This window comes from Oncorhynchus gorbuscha, linkage group LG16 (genome assembly GCF_021184085.1).
Source record: "Oncorhynchus gorbuscha isolate QuinsamMale2020 ecotype Even-year linkage group LG16, OgorEven_v1.0, whole genome shotgun sequence".
In the NCBI taxonomy this organism is placed as follows: domain Eukaryota; kingdom Metazoa; phylum Chordata; class Actinopteri; order Salmoniformes; family Salmonidae; genus Oncorhynchus; species Oncorhynchus gorbuscha.
The window spans coordinates 85,255,324-85,278,398 of NC_060188.1; the positions used below are offsets into that span (position 1 = coordinate 85,255,324).

The 23,075-nt window shown below is 46.2% G+C and overlaps 1 protein-coding gene across 1 annotated transcript in view; it reads left to right on the forward strand.

Annotated features, from left to right (window-relative positions):
- The window catches only part of LOC123999278 (rab GTPase-activating protein 1-like), a 168,881-nt gene that overhangs the window by 132,285 nt on the left and 13,521 nt on the right, over positions 1-23,075 (forward strand). Inside the window, 6 exon segments of the mRNA XM_046304873.1 lie at positions 5,186-5,260; positions 5,671-5,796; positions 7,930-8,073; positions 9,667-9,708; positions 13,470-13,598; positions 22,653-22,745. Coding sequence (XP_046160829.1) covers positions 5,186-5,260; positions 5,671-5,796; positions 7,930-8,073; positions 9,667-9,708; positions 13,470-13,598; positions 22,653-22,745 — 609 coding nt within the window.

Below are 23,075 nucleotides of genomic sequence, written 5' to 3' on the forward strand. Positions count from 1 at the left end.
TTCTGACATAAAACCCAGTCTCTTTCACTCCTCATATTCTATGCTTCTTCTCTATCATTTATTTAATATCTCAATATTAAAAATGTCAAATCCAACACTAGCTAGCATTAAACTTCTCTTATAAAAAACAATCAACCGTAACATAATCACTAGTTAACTACACATGGTTGATATTACTAGTTTAACTAGCTAGTCCTGCGTTGCAAATAATCAATTTGGTGCCTGTTCATTTATCATCGAATCACAGCCTACTTCGCCAAACGGGTGATTATTTAACAAGCGCAAGCACTGTCCCTGCACCAATGTGTACCTAACCATAAACATCAATGTGTACCTAACCATAAACATCAATGTACCTAACCATAAACATCAATGTACCTAACCATAAACATCAATGTACCTAACCATAAACATCAATGTACCTAACCATAAACATCAATGTACCAAACCATAAACATCAATGTACCTAACCATAAACATCAATGTACCTAACCATAAACATCAATGTACCTAACCATAAACATCAATGTGTACCTAACCATAAACATCAATGTGTACCTAACCATAAACATCAATGTACCTAACCATAAACATCAATGTGTACCTAACCATAAACATCAATGTACCTAACCATAAACATCAATGTACCTAACCATAAACATCAATGTACCTAACCATAAACATCAATGTACCTAACCATAAACATCAATGTACCTAACCATAAACATCAATGTACCTAACCATAAACATCAATGTACCTAACCATAAACATCAATGTACCTAACCATAAACATCAATGTGTACCTAACCATAAACATCAATGTGTACCTAACCATAAACATCAATGTGTACCTAACCATAAACATCAATGTGTACCTAACCATAAACATCAATGTACCTAACCATAAACATCAATGTGTACCTAACCATAAACATCAATGTGTACCTAACCATAAACATCAATGTGTACCTAACCATAAACATCAATGTGTACCTAACCATAAACATCAATGTACCTAACCATAAACATCAATGCCTCTCTTAAAAATCAATGCACAAGTATATATTTATAAACCTGCATATTTAGTTAAAATAAATTAATGTTATCAGGCAATATTAACACTGGAAATTGTGTCACTTCTCTTGCGTTCATTACAAGCAGAGTCAGGGTATATGCAACAGTTTGGGCCGCCTGGCTCGTTGCAAACTGTTGCAAACAGGAATGTAACAGCAATATTTACACTTATGGATGCCACCCGTTCGATAAAATATGAAACGGTTCCGTATTTTGCTGAAAGAATAAACGTTTTGTTTTTGAAATTATAGTTTCTGGATTTGACCATATTCATTTTAAATTTTTTATTTATCTCAACTTTTGTTTAACCAGTTTGGCCAGAGCAAGTTCTCATTTACAACTGCGACCTGGCCAAGATAAAGCAAAGCACAACAACCACAACACAGAGTTACATATGTAATAAACAAACGTACAGTCAATAACACAATGGAAAACATCTATATACAGTGCGTGTAAATGAGGTAAGATTAGGGAGGTAAGGCAATAAATAGGCCGTAGTGGTGAAGTAATTACAATTTAGGAATTAAACACTGGACTGATAGATGTGCTGAAGGTTAATGTGCAAGTAGAGATACTGGAGTGCAAAGTAGCAAAAAATAAATAACAATATGGGGATGAGGTGGTTGGATGGGCTATTTACAGATGGGCTATGTACAGGTGCAGTGATCTGTGAGCTGCTCTGACAGCTGATGCATAAAGTTAGTGAGGGAGATATGAGTCTCCAGCTTCAGTATTTTTTTTTCAATTCATTCCTATCATTGGCAGCAGAGAACTGGAAGGAAATTGGCTTTGGGGGTGACCAGTGAAATATACCTGCTGGAGCGCGTGCTACGGGTGGGTGCTGCTATGATGACCAGTGAGCTGAGATAAGGTGGGGCTTTACCTAGCAGAGACTTATAGATGACCTGGAGCCAGTGGGTTTGGCGAAGAATATGAAGTGAGGGCCAGCCAACGAGAGCGTAACTCGTATTTATGTGTGTTTATTATATTATAATTAAGTCTATGATTTGATATTTGATAGAGCAGTCTGACTGAGCGGTGGTAGGCAGCAGCAGGCTCGTAAGCATTCATTCAAACAGCACTTTACTGCGTTTTCCAGCAGGTCTTAGCCATGCTTGACTCACAGCGCTGTTTATGACTTATCAACTCCCGAGATGAGGCTGGCAATACTAAAGTGCCTATAAGAACATCCAATAGTCAAAGGTAAATGAAATACAAATGGTAGAGAGAAAAATAGTCCTATAATAACTAGAACCTAAAGCCTCTTACCTGGGAATATTGAAGACTCATGTTAAAAGGAACCACCAGCTTTCATATGTTCTCATGTTCTGAGCAAGGAATTTAAACGTTAGCTTTCTTACATGGCACATATTATAATAATAATAATAATAATATATGCCATTTAGCAGACGCTTTTATCCAAAGCGACTTACAGTCATGTGTGCATATTACAGCAGCACTTGGCTGAGTAGTGAGCACTTCACCGTTGAGTCGACAGAGAAGTTGAATTTTGGCTCAGATACTAATTAGGCAGTTGGGTCAATGTAACACCACACTTCCAAACATGATACACTGAGGCCCAGTTCCCATAATGATTCAACTGAGACAATACTTGTGTTTGAGTCTACTGGCCGGGCGGTCTCTATCCATCAAGGAGGACTGAGCAAGCAGCAGTGCTTTGGTGTAGTTGACTGGTTTCACTCTCGATTCCCTGTGACTGGGAGAAAGGTTTGCGGCGATCTAAGTTATTGTTTTTTTATTTGACCTTTATTTAACTAGGCAAGTCCGTTACGAACAAACTCTTACTTTCATTGACGGCCTAGGAACAGTGGTTTAACTGCCTTGTTCAGGGGCAGAACAACAGATTTTTAACATGTCAGCGATCATTCAACCTTTCTTTACTAGTCCAACGCTCTAAACACTACCCGCCACCCCATATATTCCTCTGATGTCATGAATAATTTATCCTTTTCAAACAATAACCCCAGGTACTTCTCAATAATTCATCAACTGTCTCTCTCTCATCTCTGTCTGTCTCTCTCTCTCTCTCTCTGTGTGTGTGTGTGTGTGTGTGTGTGTGTGTGTGTGTGTGTGTGTGTGTGTGTGTGTGTGTGTGTGTGTGTGTGTGTGTGTGTGTGTGTGTGTGTGTGTGTGTGTGTGTGTGTGTGTGTGTGTGTGTGTGTGTGTGTGTGTGTGTGTGTGAGTGTGAAAGGGAGTGATCCATATCAATGAACTCCCTGAACTGTTAATGGGGAGAGAGTAATTCTCACTGTTGAAGGAGAGTTGTACTGTGGGTTAGTATGGTGCAAGCAGTGACAACACCAGGGTTATGGGTTTGATTCCTGCACGGGTGACATTCGAAGTGTGTCACTGTCAATACTGACAGTTCTGGAAGACCCTTTAAATAAAAGCGTCTGATAAATGACCATGTTGTTATTATTATAATGTACTTTACAGTAGCGCTAACATCTGCTCTCTCTCTCTCTGTCTCTATCATCTGCTCTCTCTCTTTCTGTCTCTAACATCTGCTCTCTCTCTTTCTGTCTCTAACATCTGCTCTCTCTCTCTTTCTGTCTCTAACATCTGCTCTCTCTCTCTTTCTGTCTCTAACATCTGCTCTCTCTCTCTTTCTGTCTCTAACATCTGCTCTCTCTCTCTTTCTGTCTCTAACATCTGCTCTCTCTCTCTTTCTGTCTCTAACATCTGCTCTCTCTCTTTCTGTCTCTAACATCTGCTCTCTCTCTCTTTCTGTCTCTAACATCTGCTCTCTCTGTCTCTAACATCTGCTCTCTCTGTCTCTAACATCTGCTCTCTCTGTCTCTAACATCTGCTCTTTCTGTCTCTAACATCTGCTCTCTCTCTCTCTGTCTCTATCATCTGCTCTCTCTCTTTCTGTCTCTATCATCTGCTCTCTCTCTTTCTGTCTCTATCATCTGTCTCTATCATCTGCTCTCTCTCTTTCTGTCTCTATCATCTGCTCTCTCTCTCTTCTGTCTCTATCATCTGCTCTCTCTCTTTCTGTCTCTATCATCTGCTCTCTCTCTTTCTGTCTCTCATCTGCTCTCTCTCTTTCTGTCTCTATCATCTGCTCTCTCTCTTTCTGTCTCTATCATCTGCTCTCTCTCTTTCTGTCTCTATCATCTGCTCTCTCTCTTTCTGTCTCTATCATCTGCTCTCTCTCTTTCTGTCTCTATCATCTGCTCTCTCTCTTTCTGTCTCTATCATCTGCTCTCTCTCTTTCTGTCTCTATCATCTGCTCTCTCTCTTTCTGTCTCTATCATCTGCTCTCTCTCTTTCTGTCTCTAACATCTGCTCTCTCTCTTTCTGTCTCTATCATCTGCTCTCTCTCTTTCTGTCTCTATCATCTGCTCTCTCTCTTTCTGTCTCTATCTGCTCTCTCTCTTTCTGTCTCTATCATCTGCTCTCTCTCATCTGTCTCTATCATCTGCTCTCTCTCTTTCTGTCTCTAACATCTGCTCTCTCTCTTTCTGTCTCTATCATCTGCTCTCTCTCTTTCTGTCTCTATCATCTGCTCTCTCTCTTTCTGTCTCTAACATCTGCTCTCTCTGTCTCTAACATCTGCTCTCTCTGTCTCTAACATCTGCTCTCTCTGTCTCTAACATCTGCTCTCTCTGTCTCTAACATCTGCTCTCTCTGTCTCTAACATCTGCTCTCTCTGTCTCTAACATCTGTCTCTAACATCTGCTCTCTCTCTTTCTGTCTCTAACATCTGCTCTCTCTGTCTCTAACATCTCTTTCTGTCTCTAACATCTGCTCTCTCTGTCTCTAACATCTGCTCTCTCTCTTTCTGTCTCTAACATCTGCTCTCTCTCTTTCTGTCTCTAACATCTGCTCTCTCTGTCTCTAACATCTGCTCTCTCTCTTTCTGTCTCTATCATCTGCTCTCTCTCTTTCTGTCTCTATCATCTGCTCTCTCTCTTTCTGTCTCTAACATTGAGTCTCTCTCTCCTCTTCTCCCCAGGCCTACTCGGTGTATGATGAGGAGATTGGTTCATTTCTGTCTCTAACATTGAGTCTCTCTTTCTGTCTCTAACATTGAGTCTCTCTTTCTGTCTCTAACATTGAGTCTCTCTCTCCTCTTCTCTACAGGCCTACTCAGTGTATGATGAGGAGATTGGTTACTGCCAGGGACAGTCTTTCCTGGCCGCTGTGCTGCTGCTGCACGTGAGTTACGGATGACCAACGCTGAGAGATGATGTAGACATGCTCTGTCTGTCTCTCTCTGTGTCTCTCTCTGCCTTTCTGTCTCTCTCCATGTTTCTCTGTCTGTCTGTCTCTCTCTGTGTCTCTCCATGTCTCTCGCACATGTTCTCACTTCTCTTTCTGTCTTCACATGCTCAGGGCTGTGATGGAGTGGTCTAAGCTGGAAGAGTTTCAGAGAAGATCTTTCTCTTCCTCTCAGACACCACAGTGCCAGAGCTCTCTGAAGGAAACACGGACACCTGGTGGACAGAACTGAACTGATATACTGTCATCTCTCTCTCTCTCTCTCTCTCTCTCTCTCTCTCTCTCTCTCTCTCTCTCTCTCTCTCTGTGTCTGTTTCTCTGTGTCTCTCTCTCTGCCCTGTATGTAGATGCCTGAGGAACAGGCCTTCAGTGTTCTGGTCAAGATCATGTTTGACTACGGACTCAGGGACCTCTTCAAGCAGAACTTTGAGGATCTACACTGCAAGTTCTTCCAGCTGGAGAGACTCATGCAGGTGAAATGCCTTTACCATCTATAACCCCTACAATGCAGTAATCAATAACACATGAATACTACAAATAACAAGGTAGAACATAAACATAAGTTCTAACAATAAGAACATGATAATGTAAGTAAGAATACTATATACAGGATCAGTCAGCTTCAGTGCCATATCTACAATGATCCTGGAGTGATAGAGGTAGATATGTATAGGGGTAAGGGGACTAGGCATCAGGATATATGATAAACAGAGTAGCAGCAGTGTACAGTATATGATGATTGTATGTCAGTATAAATGTATGTGCATATTATGTGTGTGAGCATTTGACTGTTTGTGTGTGTTGGAGTAACAGTCTGTTTGTGTGTGTTGGAGTAACAATCTGCCTACTCCAGGTTTTTAAATCATGTGAGCAAAAAATATTTCATTTTATTTGGAATGCTGAGCCAGACAAAATTAAACGTGCCTATTTATATAATGAATGTGAGTTTGGGGGGCTAAAATGATTAAATATTAAAGCTTTAAACCTCTCACTAAAAGCTTCACTCATACATAAGTTATACTTAAACCCCAAATGGTTCTCCAGTAAAAATGGTTCTCCAGTAGATCATTAAGAAAGGCTCATCCGTTGGTCAAAATGGTCTTTTTACCTTTATGCAGATTACAACTTCTCATTATGACTAATTGAAAATGAAGTTTTGTTTAAAGTATCACCCTTTCTTAACAAGCCATACTAAGCGGGTTACAATTTCAGTTTTATCCTTCAGAAAATATAGAACCAATATTACAACAAATGTTATGGTTAAACTCAAATATACTTATTCATTTTTAAAAAATCATTCTTTATGGATTTTCTTATTTTAAAAAAATATATATATTTCTGAATGATATTATGAATAGAAACGGAGGAGTTATGTCACATATGCAGTTAACGGAAAATATATGGGAATATCTGCTCTTTCCAAACTTACAACTGATTGCAACACTACCACAAAAATGGAGGAGGCAAGTGGAAAAGGGAGAAGGTAGGGACCTTGTTCGTCTGCCGTATATTAAAGATATTGGCTGGAAAGAACTGGCATAAATTGAAAAATATACCAGTTTCATTTGAGGACACAAATGTTGACAGCTGCGCCATACAGGTTTGCAAAATAAATGGGAAGAGATTTCCGATGTACCGATTCCATGGCACATGGTTTATGAACTGGTACAGAAAACTACAATTGATTCAATACTTAGAGTTTTTCAATTCAAATGATTATATAAGAATTGTTGTCACCAACAGAATATTATATATATGGGGCATACAACAATGTCAGCTCTGTAGATTTTGTTGCGAAGAGACGGAATCAATAGATCACCGGCAACCAGAAATATATAAATCATATTTAAATGAATCACAGGCAACCAGAAATATATAAATCATATTTAAATGAATCACCGGCAACCAGACATAGAGTGCCTTGCGAAAGTATTCGGCCCCCTTGAACTTTGCGACCTTTTGCCACATTTCAGGCTTCAAACATAAAGATATAAAACTGTATTTTTTGTGAAGAATCAACAACAAGTGGGACACAATCATTAAGTGGAATGACATTTATTGGATATTTCAAACTTTTTTAACAAATCAAAAACTGAAAAATTGGGCGAATTGGGTGAATGGAGAATCCATCGATTGGATAGCCATGGGGGGAATCTTGTCCGAAAGCCGTGTTTCAGAAACTTTGAGAATATTGCAGTATCGAGAGTCCTGTTGGTAGCAAAAATGTAGGGAAGAGGTGGTCGGTTCTCTCTTCACCTTAATCTTGCCAGGATCGCCCCTCGCTTGCCTGTACCGTCTGTGTTTCCTCTTGGGTAGCCCCAAAATTGGGTCGGGATTACAGAGATCCCAGGGCAAATAATTCCGGCTTCAACTTCGACATAAATAAGTAACTGTAAGTAACTGCCGATCTGATGTTCTAAAGTTCTTCTTGGTTGTAAGAAAGGATAGAGGATACATTTAGACAAAATTAAGTACAAATAAATTACTAAATGCAACACGGAGGCCATTCAATACAGAGGCATCTTCACATCTTCCGTGTGTGTGCTTGTGTCCTGCTGTTGTTCATGGCTGTGATATAGCTGTTTCTCTGTATCATTTACTAACAGGAATACATCCCAGACCTGTATAACCACTTCCTGAACGTGGGTCTGGAGGCTCATATGTACGCCTCTCAGTGGTTCCTCACGCTCTTCACAGCCAAGTTCCCCCTCTACATGGTGTTCCACATCATAGACCTGCTACTCTGTGAGGTATCCATCTCCCCTATACCCTAACCCTACACCCCCACCCCTAACCCTATACCCTCACCCCTATACCCTAGCCCTATACCCTCACCCCTATACCCTCTCCCTAACGGTATACCCTCTCCCTAACCTCTATACCCTCTCCCTAACCTCTATACCCTCTCCCTAACTGTATACCCTCTCCCTAACCCATATACCGTCTCCCTAACCCCTATACCCTCTCCCTAACCCCCATACCCTCTCCCTAACCCCCATACCCTCTCCCTAACCCCTATACCCTATACCCTCTCCCTAACCCCTATACCCTCTCCCTAACCGTATACCCTCTCCCTAAAGGTATACCATCTCCCTAACCCCTATACCCTCTGCCTAACGGTATACCCTCTCCCTAACCTCTATACCCTCTCCCTAACTGTATACCCTCTCCCTAACCCCTATACCCTCTCCCTAACCCCTATACCCTCTCCCTAACCCCCATACCCTCTCCCTAACCCCCATACCCTCTCCCTAACCCCTATACCCTATACCCTCTCCCTAACCCTATACCCTATACCCACTCCCTAAGCCCTATACCCTCACCCCTCTCCCTAACCCTTTCTTGCTTTCTACCCTCACTTCCTGTCTCCACGGCTTTCTACCCTCACTTCCTGTCTCCACGGCTTTCTACCCTCACTTCCTGTCTCCACGGCTTTCTACCCTCACTTCCTGTCTCCACGGCTTTCTACCCTCACTTTCTTTCTTTCTTTTTGAACTCAAACTCTCTCTGTGTGTCCCCCCCCCCAAACCTCTCCCTTCCTTCTACTTTGTGTTTCCCTACCAACCCTCTCCCTCCCTCTACCCCCTCTCTGTCTCTACCAACCCTCTCCCTCCCTCTACCCCCTCTCTGTCTCTACCAACCCTCTCCCTCCCTCTACCCCCTCTCTGTCTCTACCAACCCTCTTCCTCCCTCTACCGTCTCTCTACCAACCCTCTTCCTCCCTCTACCCTCTCTCTCTCTACCAACCCTTTCCCTCCCTCTACCGTCTCTCTCTCTACCAACCCTCTTCCTCCCTCTACCGTCTCTCTACCAACCCTCTTCCTCCCTCTACCCTCTCTCTCTCTACCAACCCTCTTCTTCCCTCTACCCTCTCTCTCTCTACCAACCCTTTCCCTCCCTCTACCGTCTCTCTACCAACCCTCTTCCTCCCTCTACTCTGTGTCTCTCTACCAACCCCATCCCTCCCTCCCTCCCTCCTTCCCTCTACTCTGTATCTCTCTACCAACTCCCTCCCTCCCTCCCTCTACTGTGTCTCTCTACCAACCCTCTCCCTCCCTCCCTCCCTCTACTCTACTCTGTGTCTCTCTACCAACCCTCTCCCTTCCTCCCTCTACTCTGTGTCTCTCTACCAACCCTCTCCCTCCCTCACTCTACTCTGTGTCTCTCTACCAACCCTCTCCCTCCCTCACTCTACTCTGTCTCTCTCTACCAACCCTCTCCCTTCCTCCCTCTACTCTGTGTCTCTCTAGCAACCCTCTCCCTTGTTTCTTTCCTGTCTCCCCCTCTCACTCTGCTCCCCCTTCAGTAACTCATTGTCTCTGTTTCTCTCTTCTCTGTCTCAGGGCATCAGTGTGATCTTCAACGTGGCTCTGGCTCTCCTGAAGGTAAGTAAGCCACCAGTCTGTGCACACAAACACGCACTACATATACACACACTACATACACAAATACACACACACTACATGTACACACACACTACATGTACACACATACTACATGTACACACACACTACATACACACACACACTACATGTACACACACACACTACATGTACACACACACACTACACACACACACAAAACACACACACACACACACACACACTACATGTACACACACACTACATACACACACACACTACATGTACACACACACACTACATACACACACACACTACATGTACACACACTACATACACAAACGCACACACACACACTACATGTACACACACTACATACACAAGTACACACACACACACTACATGTACACACCCACACAATACATGTACACACACACTACATATATACACACACAGTGTATGCACATACACACTACATATACACACACACACTTTACACGCATACACACACTACATGCACACAAACACTACATGCACACACACACTACATATAGACACACACACACTACATGCACACACACACTACATGCACACACACTACATGCACACACACTACACACACACACACACGCACACACACGCACGCACGCACGCACGCACACACACACACACATTACACGCACACACACACATTACACGCACACACACACATTACATGCACACACACACATTACACGCACACACACACATTACACGCACACACACACATTACACGCACACATACACGACATGCACACATACACGACATGCACACATACACGACATGCACGACATGCACACAGACACTACATGCACACAGACACTACATGCACACAGACACTACATATAGACACACTACACACACACACACACACACACACACACACACACACACACACACACACACACACACACACACACACACACACACACACACACACACACACACACACACACACACACACACACACACACACACACACACACACACACACACACACACACACACACACACACACACACACACACACACACACACACACACACACACACACACACACACACACACACACACACACACACACACACACACTACATATAGACACACACACTACATATAGACACACACACTACATATAGACACACACACACACACTACATATAGACACACACACACACACACTACATATAGACACACTACACACACACACACACTACATATAGACACACTACACACACACACACACACACACACTACATATAGACACACTACACACACACACACACACACTACATATAGACACACTACACACACACACACACACACTACATATAGACACACTACACACACACACACACACACACACACACACACACACACACACACACACACACACACACACACACACACACACACACACACACACACACACTACATATAGACACACTACAGACACACTACACGCACGCACGCACGCACGCACGCACGCACGCACACACACTACATACAGCAGATGATCTCCTGATATACAGTTGTCAGAAGTTTACATACACTTATGTTGGAGTCATTAAAACTCCTTTTTCAACCACTCCACAAATTTCTTGTAAACAAACTATAGTTTTGGCAAGTTGGTTAGGACATCTACTTTGTGCATGTCACAAGTCATTTTTCCAACAATTGTTTACAGACAGATTATTTAACTTATAATTCACTGTATCACAATTCCAGCGGGTCAGATGTTTAAACAGGTTGACTGTGTCTTTAAACAGCTTGGAAAATTCCAGAAAAGGATGTCATGGCTTTAGAAGCTTCTGATAGGCTAATTGACATAATTTTAGTCAATTAGTGGTGTACCAGTGGGTGTATTTAAAGGTCTACCTTCAAACTCTGTGCCTCTTTGATTGACATCTTGGGAAAACCAAAAGAAATAAGCCAAGACCTCAGAAAAACAATTGTCGACCTCCACAAGTCTGGTTGTACGTAAGGTACCACGTTCATCTGTACAAACAATAGTACGCAAGTATAAACACCATGGGACCACACAGCCGTCATACCGCTCAGGAAGGAGATGTGTTCTGTCTCCTAGAGATGAATCTACTTTGGTGTGAAAAGTGCAAATCAATCCCAGAACAACAGCAAAGGACCTTGTGAAGATGCTGGAGGAAACGGTTACAAAAGTATATAGATCTACAGTAAAACGAGTCCTATATCGACATAACCTGAAAGGCCACTCAGCAAGGAAGAAGCCACTGCTCCAAAACCACCATAAAAAAGCCAGACTACAGTTTGCAACTGCACATGGGGACAAAGATCGTTCTTTTTGGAGAAATGTCCTCTGGTCTGATGAAACAAAAATATAACTGTTTGGCCATAATGACCATCGCTGTGTTTGGAGGAAAAAGGGGGAGGCTTGCAAGCCGAAGAACACCCTCCCAACCTTGAAGCACGGGGGTGGAAGCATCATGTTGTGTGGGTGCTTTGCTGCAGGAGGGACTGGTGGACTTCACAAAATAGATGGCTTCATGAGGAAAGAAAATTATTTGGATATATTAAAGCAACATCTCAAGACATGGGTTTTCCAAATGAACAATGAAACCAAGCATACTTCCATAGTTGTGGCAAAATGGCTTAAGGACAACAAAGTCTAGGTATTGGAGTGGCCATCACAAAGCCCCGACCTCAATCCTATAGAACATTTGTGGGCAGAACTGAAAAGCTTGTGCGAGCAAGGAGGCCTACAAACCTGACTCAGTTACACCAGCTCTGTCAGGAGGAATGGGCCAAAATTCACCCAACTTATTGTGGGAAGCTTGTGGAAGGCTACCTGAAATGTTTGACCCAAGTTAAACAATTTAAAGGCAATGCTACCAAATACTAATTGAGTGTATGTATGTAAACTTCTGATACACTAGGAATGTGATGAACGAAATAAAAGCTGAAATAAATCATTCTCTCTCCTATTATTCTGACATTTCACATTTTTTAAATAAAGTGGTGATCCTAACTGACCTAAGACAGGGCATTTTATTAGGATTAAATGTCAGGAATTGTGAAAAACTGAGTTTAACTGTTTAAATGTATTTGGTTAAGGTGTATGTAAACTTCTGACTTCAACTGTATGCGAGAATGCTGTTCATTGACTAAAGCTGAGCATTCAACACCATTGTCCCCTCCAAGCCCTCAAAACTGTACATACACACACACACTACATAGGTACACACACACTTCATAGATACACACTACATAGATACACACACTACATAGATACACACATACCACATAGATACACACACACTACATACACACTACATAGATACACACACACTGCATAGATGCATACACAAACACATACACACTACATACTGTACACACACACTACAAACACACACACACACTACATACATACATACATACATACATACATACATACATACATACATACATACATACATACATACATACATACATACATACATACATACATACATACATACATACATACATACATACATACATACATACATACATACATACATACATACATACATACACTACATACACTACATACATACACACACTACATACACACACACTACACACACGGTTCCTCCCCCTCTATTCTCTGTTCCTGACAGTAGTATAGATGGTAGACTGTGACTGAGGGGGGTCTTGGCTGGAACCGAGGATATACCAGAGCCTCTCTAGCTGGGACACGTCTCCCTTTGTCTCTTCTCTCCTGCTGTAGACCTCAAGGGAAGACCTGCTGGCAACAGACTTTGAGGGGGCGCTCAAGTTCTTCCGGGTCCCGGTTCCCAAACGCTACCGCTCAGAGGAGAACGCTAAGAAACTGATGGAGCTGGCCTGCAGCATGAAGGTACTACAATCTACCCTGGCTAACTGTCATGTTGAATCTACCCTGGCTAACTGTCATGTTGAATCTACCCTGGCTAACTGTCATGTTGAATCTACCCTGGCTAACTGTCATGTTGAATCTACCCTGGCTAACTGTCATGTTGAATCTACCCTGGCTAACTCTGTCATGTTGAATCTACCCTGGCTAACTGTCATGTTGAATCTACCCTGGCTAACTGTCATGTTGAATCTACCCTGGCTAACTCTGTCATGTTGAATCTACCCTGGCTAACTGTCATGTTGAATCTACCCTGGCTAACTGTCATGTTGAATCTACCCTGGCTAACTGTCATGTTGAATCTACCCCCTGTCATGTTAACCCTGGCTCTGTCATGTTGAATCTACCCTGGCTAACTCTGTCATGTTGAATCTACCCTGGCTAACTGTCATGTTGAATCTACCCTGGCTAACTGTCATGTTGAATCTACCCTGGCTAACTCTGTCATGTTGAATCTACCCTGGCTAACTGTCATGTTGAATCTACCCTGGCTAACTGTCATGTTGAATCTTGAATCTGAATCTACCTGGCTAACTCTGTCATGTTGAATCTAACTCTGTCATGTTGAATCTACCCTGGCTAACTCTGTCATGTTGAATCTACCCTGGCTAACTGTCATGTTGAATCTACCCTGGCTAACTCTGTCATGTTGAATCTACCCTGGCTAACTGTCATGTTGAATCTACCCTGGCTAACTCTGTCATGTTGAATCTACCCTGGCTAACTCTGTCATGTTGAATCTACCCTGGCTAACTGTCATGTTGAATCTACCCTGGCTAACTGTCATGAATCTACCCTGCTAACTCTGTCATGTTGAATCTACCCTGGCTAACTCTGTCATGTTGAATCTGTCATGTCATGTTGAATCTACCCTGGCTAACTCTGTCATGTTGAATCTACCCTGGCTAACTAACTTGTCATGTCATGTTGAATCTACCCTGGCTAACTCTGTCATCTGTCATGTTGAATCTACCCTGGCTAACTCTGGTTGAATCTACCCTGGCTAACTCTGTCATGTTGAATCTACCCTGCTAACTCTGTCATGTTGAAACTAACTCTGTCATGTTGAATCTTGCTAACTCTGTCATGTTGAATCTACCCTGGCTAACTCTGTCATGTTGAATCTACCCTGGCTAACTCTGTCATGTTGAATCTACCCTGGCTAACTCTGTCATGTTGAATCTACCCTGGCTAACTCTGTCATGTTGAATCTACCCTGGCTAACTGTCATGTTGAATCTACCCTGGTTAACTCTGTCATGTTGAATCTACCCTGGCTAACTCTGTCATGTTGAATCTACCCTGGCTAACTCTGTCATGTTGAATCTACCCTGGTTAACTCTGTCATGTTGAATCTACCCTGGCTAACTCTGTCATGTTGAATCTACCCTGGCTAACTCTGTCATGTTGAATCTACCCTGGTTAACTCTGTGAATCTACTCCTGGCTAACTCTGTCATGTTGAATCTACCCTGGCTAACTCTGTCATGTTGAATCTACCCTGCTAACTCTGTCATGTTGAATCTACCCTGGTTAACTCTGTCATGTTGAATCTACCCTGGCTAACTCTGTCATGTTGAAACTCTCTGTCATGTTGAATCTACCCTGGCTAACTCTGTCATGTTGAATCTACCCTGGTTAACTCTGTCATGTTGAATCTACTGGTTAACCTCATGTTAACTCTGTCATGTTGAATCTACCCTGGCTAACTCTGTCATGTTGAATACCCTAACTCTGTCATGTTGAATCTACCTGTCATGTTGAATCTACCCTGGTTAACTCTGTCATGTTGAATCTACCCTGGCTAACTCTGTCATGTTGAATCTACCCTGGCTAACTCTGTCATGTTGAATCTACCCTGGCTAACTCTGTCATGTTGAATCTACCCTGGCTAACTCTGTCATGTTGAATCTACCCTGGTTAACTCTGTCATGTTGTTTTCTCTTTAGTTTGAATCTACTCTGGTCAATTGAGTCACTTAATATTGTCTTCGGTTTGTGTCTTGATTAGGGTTTGGTTTGCATACTGTACAAGGAAGTAACTGTGTGGCTGTACAGTAGAAACACACAAACAGTAAGTTGGTTCAGAATTGAGTCCCTTTTACAAGCTAAAGAACAGCTGGGTGAATTAGATTGAATGCAGGGAGTGCATTCCTTCTTACTGGAAAATGAGTGGATCAATTACCAGCTATACATGAGGCTTTGATTCTAATGGAGCAATTTATATGCTTCAATAATGGGTGGATCAGGAAGCATTCAGTACTGTATGACTGAAATGGAATACTACTCCTCAATAACCTGTGGAGGGCAGTGTTGAGCTGTAGTAGAAACTGGCAGCTTTTGCCTGTGAATAACCTTATCTCCTGTGCTCTTTACTGACCTAGAAAGTCCCTTATATTTTACATCTTATATGAATGTATCTACATATTTGGAAATCTAAAACACCTAAAAACATCTGCAATAATTCTCAGATGTATTTGTCTAATCCCAAACAGCATACCTCTGCTCTGCCTGGACCTAGAAACTCTGGTGTGGTGTTTTTTTGTAATGGCAGTAATGATCACATGACCAGTAATTAAAGGGTATGTTATAACTAAGGTAGGCGTAGGGGTTAGGCCGGAGGTCATATACCTATGATGTGACCTTTTTGACAGGTCTGGTCACCTGACCCCGCTCCCTGGTAGAGAGGCGTTTTAGAGAAGGATAAGGATCTTAAGGGCTGAGAGGTGCAGCCAGCTCCTCAGAGTGACACACAAACACACACACTGAGATCCTCAGTGTCACCAAGCTGTCCCCAGAAATCTAATTATGTTACTGCGTTGACCACGGACAAAACGAAACCCAGAGCCAGGTGGCAGGATCTGAGAGGTGGATCAGATTCCTTTCTCCTCTAAACTTCCTGCCTCCCCTCTCAACCCCCTGCCCTGCCTCTGCCCTCAACCCCTGCCCTGCCTCTGCCCTCAACCCCCTGCCCTGCCTCTCCCCTCAACCCCCTGCCTCTCCCCTCAACCCCCTGCCTCTCCTCTCAACCCCCTGCCTCTCCCCTCAACCCCCTGCCTCTCCCCTCAACCCCCTGCCTCTCCCCTCAACCCCCTGCCTCTCCCCTCAACCCCCTGACTCTCCTCTCAACCCCCTGACTCTCCCCTCAACCCCCTGCCTCTCCCCTCAACCCCCTGCCCTGCCTCTCCCCTCAACCCCCTGCCTCTCCCCTCAACCCCTGCCTCTCCCCTCAACCCCCTGCCTCTCCTCTCAACCCCCTACCATACCCTGCCTCTCCCCTCAACCTCCTGCTTCTCCCCTCAACCCCCTACCCTATCCTGCCTCTCTCCTCAGCCTCCTGCCTCTCTCCTCAGCCTCCTGCCTCTCCCCTCAGCCTCCTGCCTCTCCCCTCAGCCTCCTGCCTCTCCCCTCAACCCCTGCTTCTCCCCTCAACCCCCTGCTTCTCCCCTCAACCCCCTGCTTCTCCCCTCAACCCCTGCCTCTCCCCTCAACCCCCTGCCTCTCCCCTCAACCCCCTGCCTCTCCCCTCAACCCCTGCCTCTTTTCCCTCAACCCCCTGCCTCTCCCCTCAACCCCCTGCCTCTCCCCTCAACCCCCTGCCTCTCCCCTCAACCCCCTGCCTCTCCCCTCAGCCTCTTGCCTCTCCTCTCCTTGCAGCCTCTTGCCTCTCCTCTCCTCTCTTTGCAGCCTCTTGCCTCTCCTCTCCTCTCCTTGCAGCCTCTTGCCTCTCCTCTCCTCTCCTTGCAGCCTCTTGCCTCTCCTCTCCTTGCAGCCTCCTGCCTCTCCTCTCCTCTCAGCCTCCTGCCTCTACTTTCCTCACAGCTCCCTGCCTCTCCTCTGAGCCTCCTGTCTCTCCTCTCAGCCCCCTGCCCCTCCTCTCTCCTCTGTTCCTCTCTCCTCTCCTTCTCTCTTATTTCCCACTCTCTACCACCCTGTTCTGCCCAGGGGCTCTACCAGTCTCCCACTGAGCTACCTTACATCACTGGTAGATTACCATTGAGGTAATGTTACTCTACTTTAGTCTGTACAAGCTACTTTACAGAGGCAAGCAGGTATTACTGTAATATTAGTCCCTGGGACTTTACTCTGCTCAGAATCAACCAGTTGTTTTCTACTGTGGCTTCAGTAAGAGAGAGGCGTACAGCATAGCCACTGTTTACAGGCAGTACACACACACAGTCTGTATAGTGCATACACAGTGAAACACACACACACACACACACACACACACACACACACACACACACACACACACACACACACACACACACACACACACACACACACACACACACACACACACACAGTCTGTATAGTGCATACACAGTGAAACACACACAGGCACAGACACACACACACACCCATATATCCTTCCCTTTTTTGTAAGCACTGTAGTTGTGTGGTTGTGCTGTTCCATAAATGTACTTAGTTCCAGAGCCTGGTTCCTCTCTCTCTCACTCAACTGCTCCAGTCGACTACTTGGTCCTTTCAGTAGATAATGTGATAGTGTGGGAATTCAGTTCTAGCTTACAAAAGAAGTTCTCTCACAAATAAACAAAAACATTTTTGGAATTTGAAAATGCTATTTTTATTCAAGCTTTATATACTGATCACATGTACACAGACACACACTGTTTAGTGCACACAGTTTATTTCATCAGTACGTTGGAAGACTTGGAGTTTTGGGGATGACTCTTTCGCATCCGGGTAGACACATACTTAGGATGAAGATACTGTCATCCTGTCATAGGTTTTGTCAGTAGTGTTCAGTTTGCTATTCTCCAAGTCTTTCTGTTCTGCTCTGATGGCTTCTCTAAAAGCAGCTGTCGGACTGGGACAACAGCTGTCGGACTGGGACAACAGCTGTAACAGCTGTCGGACTGGGACAACAGCTGTAACAGCTGTCTGACTGGGACAGCAGCTGTCGGACTGGGACAGCAGCTGTCGGACTGGGACAGCAGCTGTAACAGCTGTCGGACTGGGACAGCAGCTGTCGGACTGGGACAACAGCTGTAACAGCTGTCGGACTGGGACAGCAGCTATCGGACTGGGACAACAGCTGTAACAGCTGTCTGACTGGGACAGCAGCTGTCGGACTGGGACAGCAGCTATCGGACTGGGACAACAGCTGTAACAGCTGTCGGACTGGGACAACAGCTGTAACAGCTGTCTGACTGGGACAGCAGCTGTCGGACTGGGACAGCAGCTGTCGGACTGGGACAACAGCTGTAACAGCTGTCGGACTGGGACAGCAGCTATCGGACTGGGACAACAGCTGTAACAGCTGTCGGACTGGGACAACAGCTGTCGGACTGGGACAACAGCTGTAACAGCTGTCGGACTGGGACAACAGCTGTCTGACTGGGACAGCAGCTGTCGGACTGGGACAGCAGCTGTCGGACTGGGACAGCAGCTGTCGGACTGGGACAGCAGCTGTCGGACTGGGACAGCAGCTGTCGGACTGGGACAGCAGCTGTCGGACTGGGACAGCAGCTGTTGGACTGGGACAGCAGCTGTAACAGCTGTCGGACTGGGACAACAGCTGTCGGACTGGGACAACAGCTGTCGGACTGGGACAACAGCTGTCGGACTGGGACAGCAGCTGTAACAGCTGTCGGACTGGGACAGCAGCTGTCGGACTGGGACAGCAGCTGTAACAGCTGTCGGACTGGGACAGCAGCTATCGGACTGGGACAGCAGCTGTAATAGCTGTCGGACTGGGACAGCAGCTGTCGGACTGGGACAGCAGCTGTCGGACTGGGACAGCAGCTGTCGGACTGGGCCAACAGCTGTCGGACTGGGCCAACAGCTGTCGGACTGGGCCAACAGCTGTCTGACTGGGACAGCAGCTGTCGGACTGGGACAGCAGCTGTCGGACTGGGACAGCAGCTGTCGGACTAGGACAACAGCTGTAACAGCTGTCGGACTGGGACAGCAGCAGTCGGACTGGGACAACAGCTGTAACAGCTGTCGGACTGGGACAGCAGCTATCGGACTGGGACAACAGCTGTAACAGCTGTCGGACTGGGACAGCAGCTATCGGACTGGGACAGCAGCTGTAATAGCTGTCGGACTGGGACAGCAGCTGTCGGACTGGGACAGCAGGTGTCGGACTGGGACAGCAGCTGTCAGACTGGGCCAACAGCTGTCGGACTGGGCCAACAGCTGTCGGACTGGGACAGCAGCTGTCGGACTGGGACAGCAGCTGTCGGACTGGGACAACAGCTGTAACAGCTGTCGGACTGGGACAGCAGCTATCGGACTGGGACAACAGCTGTAACAGCTGTCTGACTGGGACAGCAGCTGTCGGACTGGGACAGCAGCTGTAACAGCTGTCGGACTGGGACAGCAGCTATCGGACTGGGACAACAGCTGTAGCAGCTGTCGGACTGGGACAACAGCTGTCGGACTGGGACAACAGCTGTAACAGCTGTCGGACTGGGACAGCAGCTATCGGACTGGGACAACAGCTGTAACAGCTGTCGGACTGGGACAACAGCTGTCGGACTGGGACAACAGCTGTAACAGCTGTCGGACTGGGACAGCAGCTATCGGACTGGGACAACAGCTGTAACAGCTGTCGGACTGGGACAGCAGCTGTCGGACTGGGACAACAGCTGTAACAGCTGTCTGACTGGGACAGCAGCTGTCGGACTGGGACAGCAGCTGTCGGACTGGGACAGCAGCTGTCGGACTGGGACAGCAGCTGTCGGACTGGGACAACAGCTTTCGGACTGGGACAGCAGCTGTCGGACTGGGACAGCAGCTGTCGGACTGGGACAGCAGCTGTCGGACTGGGACAACAGCTGTAACAGCTGTCGGACTGGGACAACAGCTGTAACAGCTGTCGGACTGGGACAACAGCTGTCGGACTGGGACAGCAGCTGTAACAGCTGTCGGACTGGGACAGCAGCTGTCGGACTGGGACAACAGCTGTAACAGCTGTCGGACTGGGACAACAGCTGTAACAGCTGTGGGACTGGGACAGCAGCTGTCGGACTGGGACAGCAGCTGTCGGACTGGGACAGCAGCTGTCGGACTGGGACAGCAGCTGTCGGACTGGGACAGCAGCTGTCGGACTGGGACAGCAGCTGTCGGACTGGGCCAACAGCTGTCGGACTGGGACAGCAGCTGTCGGACTGGGACAGCAGCTGTCGGACTGGGACAACAGCTGTAACAGCTGTCGGACTGGGACAGCAGCTATCGGACTGGGACAACAGCTGTAACAGCTGTCGGACTGGGACAGCAGCTGTCGGACTGGGACAACAGCTGTAACAGCTGTCTGACTGGGACAGCAGCTGTCGGACTGGGACAGCAGCTGTCGGACTGGGACAGCAGCTGTCGGACTGGGACAGCAGCTGTCGGACTGGGACAGCAGCTGTCGGACTGGGACAGCAGCTGTCGGACTGGGACAGCAGCTGTCGGACTGGGACAGCAGCTGTCGGACTGGGACAACAGCTGTAACAGCTGTCGTACTGGGACAGCAGCAGCTGAGCTGTCGACTGGGACAACAGCTGTAACAGCTGTCGGACTGGGACAACAGCTGTCGGACTGGGACAGCAGCTGTAGCAGCTGTCGGACTGGGACAGCAGCTGTCGGACTGGGACAACAGCTGTAACAGCTGTCGGACTGGGACAGCAGCTGTCGGACTGGGACAACAGCTGTAACAGCTGTCGGACTGGGACAGCAGCTATCGGACTGGGACAACAGCTGTAACAGCTGTCGGACTGGGACAGCAGCTGTCGGACTGGGACAGCAGCTGTCGGACTGGGACAGCAGCTGTCGGACTGGGACAGCAGCTGTCGGACTGGGACAGCAGCTGTCGGACTGGGACAGCAGCTGTCGGACTGGGACAGCAGTCTCTGTCTAGATTGGCACCTCCTGACTTCAACCCTCTAATTTTATCACAGTGCCTGCCGTTCTGTCTCAACCTCACTGTGGACTGTGGACCCACCTAAATCTAATTTGCCACACACACACACACACACACACACACACACACACACACACACACACACACACACACACACACACACACACACACACACACACACACACACACATTCAATATTGAAGGCTAGCATTGAAAGTCATGTAGGCTGTGCTGTTCCAGATACAAACACGCCCACTAGCTCCTGAGCCATGATAGCAGGGGTGTCAGTAATGTAGCCAGGTTACCCACTATAGCTGAATCCATCACTGGGTTCATTATGGACCGTTCCTCCACAACTGACCCGGTTCTGTACTGTGGTCTGAGCCGGAGGAAATGACAGCCGGCTAAATAGATCTCATTTACAACGAGCTGCCTGCTGGAGAAAGAGCATATTTACACACGCACGCACACACACACACGCACAGCAGGGGAGAGAAGAGGGAAGTGGAGGGGTGAGGAGAGGAGGGGAGAGAAGAGGGGAGGGAAAGAAGAGGAGGGAAGGGAGAGAAGAGGAGGGAAGGGAGAGAAGAGGAGGGAAGGGAGAGAAGAGGAGGGAAGAGGAGAGGAGGGGAAAGAAGAGGAGGGAAGGGAGAGAAGAGGAGGGAAGGGAGAGAAGAGGAGGGAAGGGAGAGAAGAGGAGGGAAGGGAGAGAAGAGGAGGGGAGAGAAGAGAAGAGGAGAGAAGAGAAGAGGAGAGAAGAGAAGAGGAGAGAAGAGAAGAGGAGGGGAGAGAAGGGGAGGGGAGAGAAGTGGAGGGAAGGGGAGAGGAGGGAAGGGAAGAGGGCATCGAAATAAATGTTAATGAAGCTTGTTTTGCGTCACACAGACAGATGCAGGATTGTTCATGGGTCTTTATTAAATAGGAAGAGGTGCTATACTGTACATGCAGGATAACCTTCAAGTAGCTCGTGCTTGACACAGGTTTGTGTGTAGATACCAGTCACCTGACTGGTACTGTCATCAAAGATGCCTTTGCTCCATGACTAGAGCTGTAATCAGACAGAGGCTATGGGGAGCCTTCACCTCTGTGTCGTCTACTGTACGTACATCTGTAGATGTTGTCCAGTTACACTGGGTCTGTCCCAACAGATCAGCCAGAAGAAGCTGAAAAAGTATGAGAAGGAATATGACAGCATGAGAGAACAGCAGGAGCAGCAGGAGCCTCCCATTGAGAGATATGAGGTACGAACACTCAACCAATTCATCAATCAATGTGTTAGATTGTTTACTTGCTTTCAGTCATTCTATTATATTGACTTTTCTTATCTTCTCCCAAGAGAGATGGTAATCACAGAACACTTCAGTGATCCAGGGAGTCTCTGAAATAGACTGTGTACACCTTGTACACATATCCAATCCCAGCCCAGTGGAATCCATTAGCTAGTTGTAATGCCATTCATGTCTGCAGTGCAGGTGAATGTGGACTGCAGACAGGTCCATTTTTTTCACCAAGGTTGTTCTCAAGAGGATGTTATTTACAAGAATAGTGTAACATTATATATGTCACCAGTC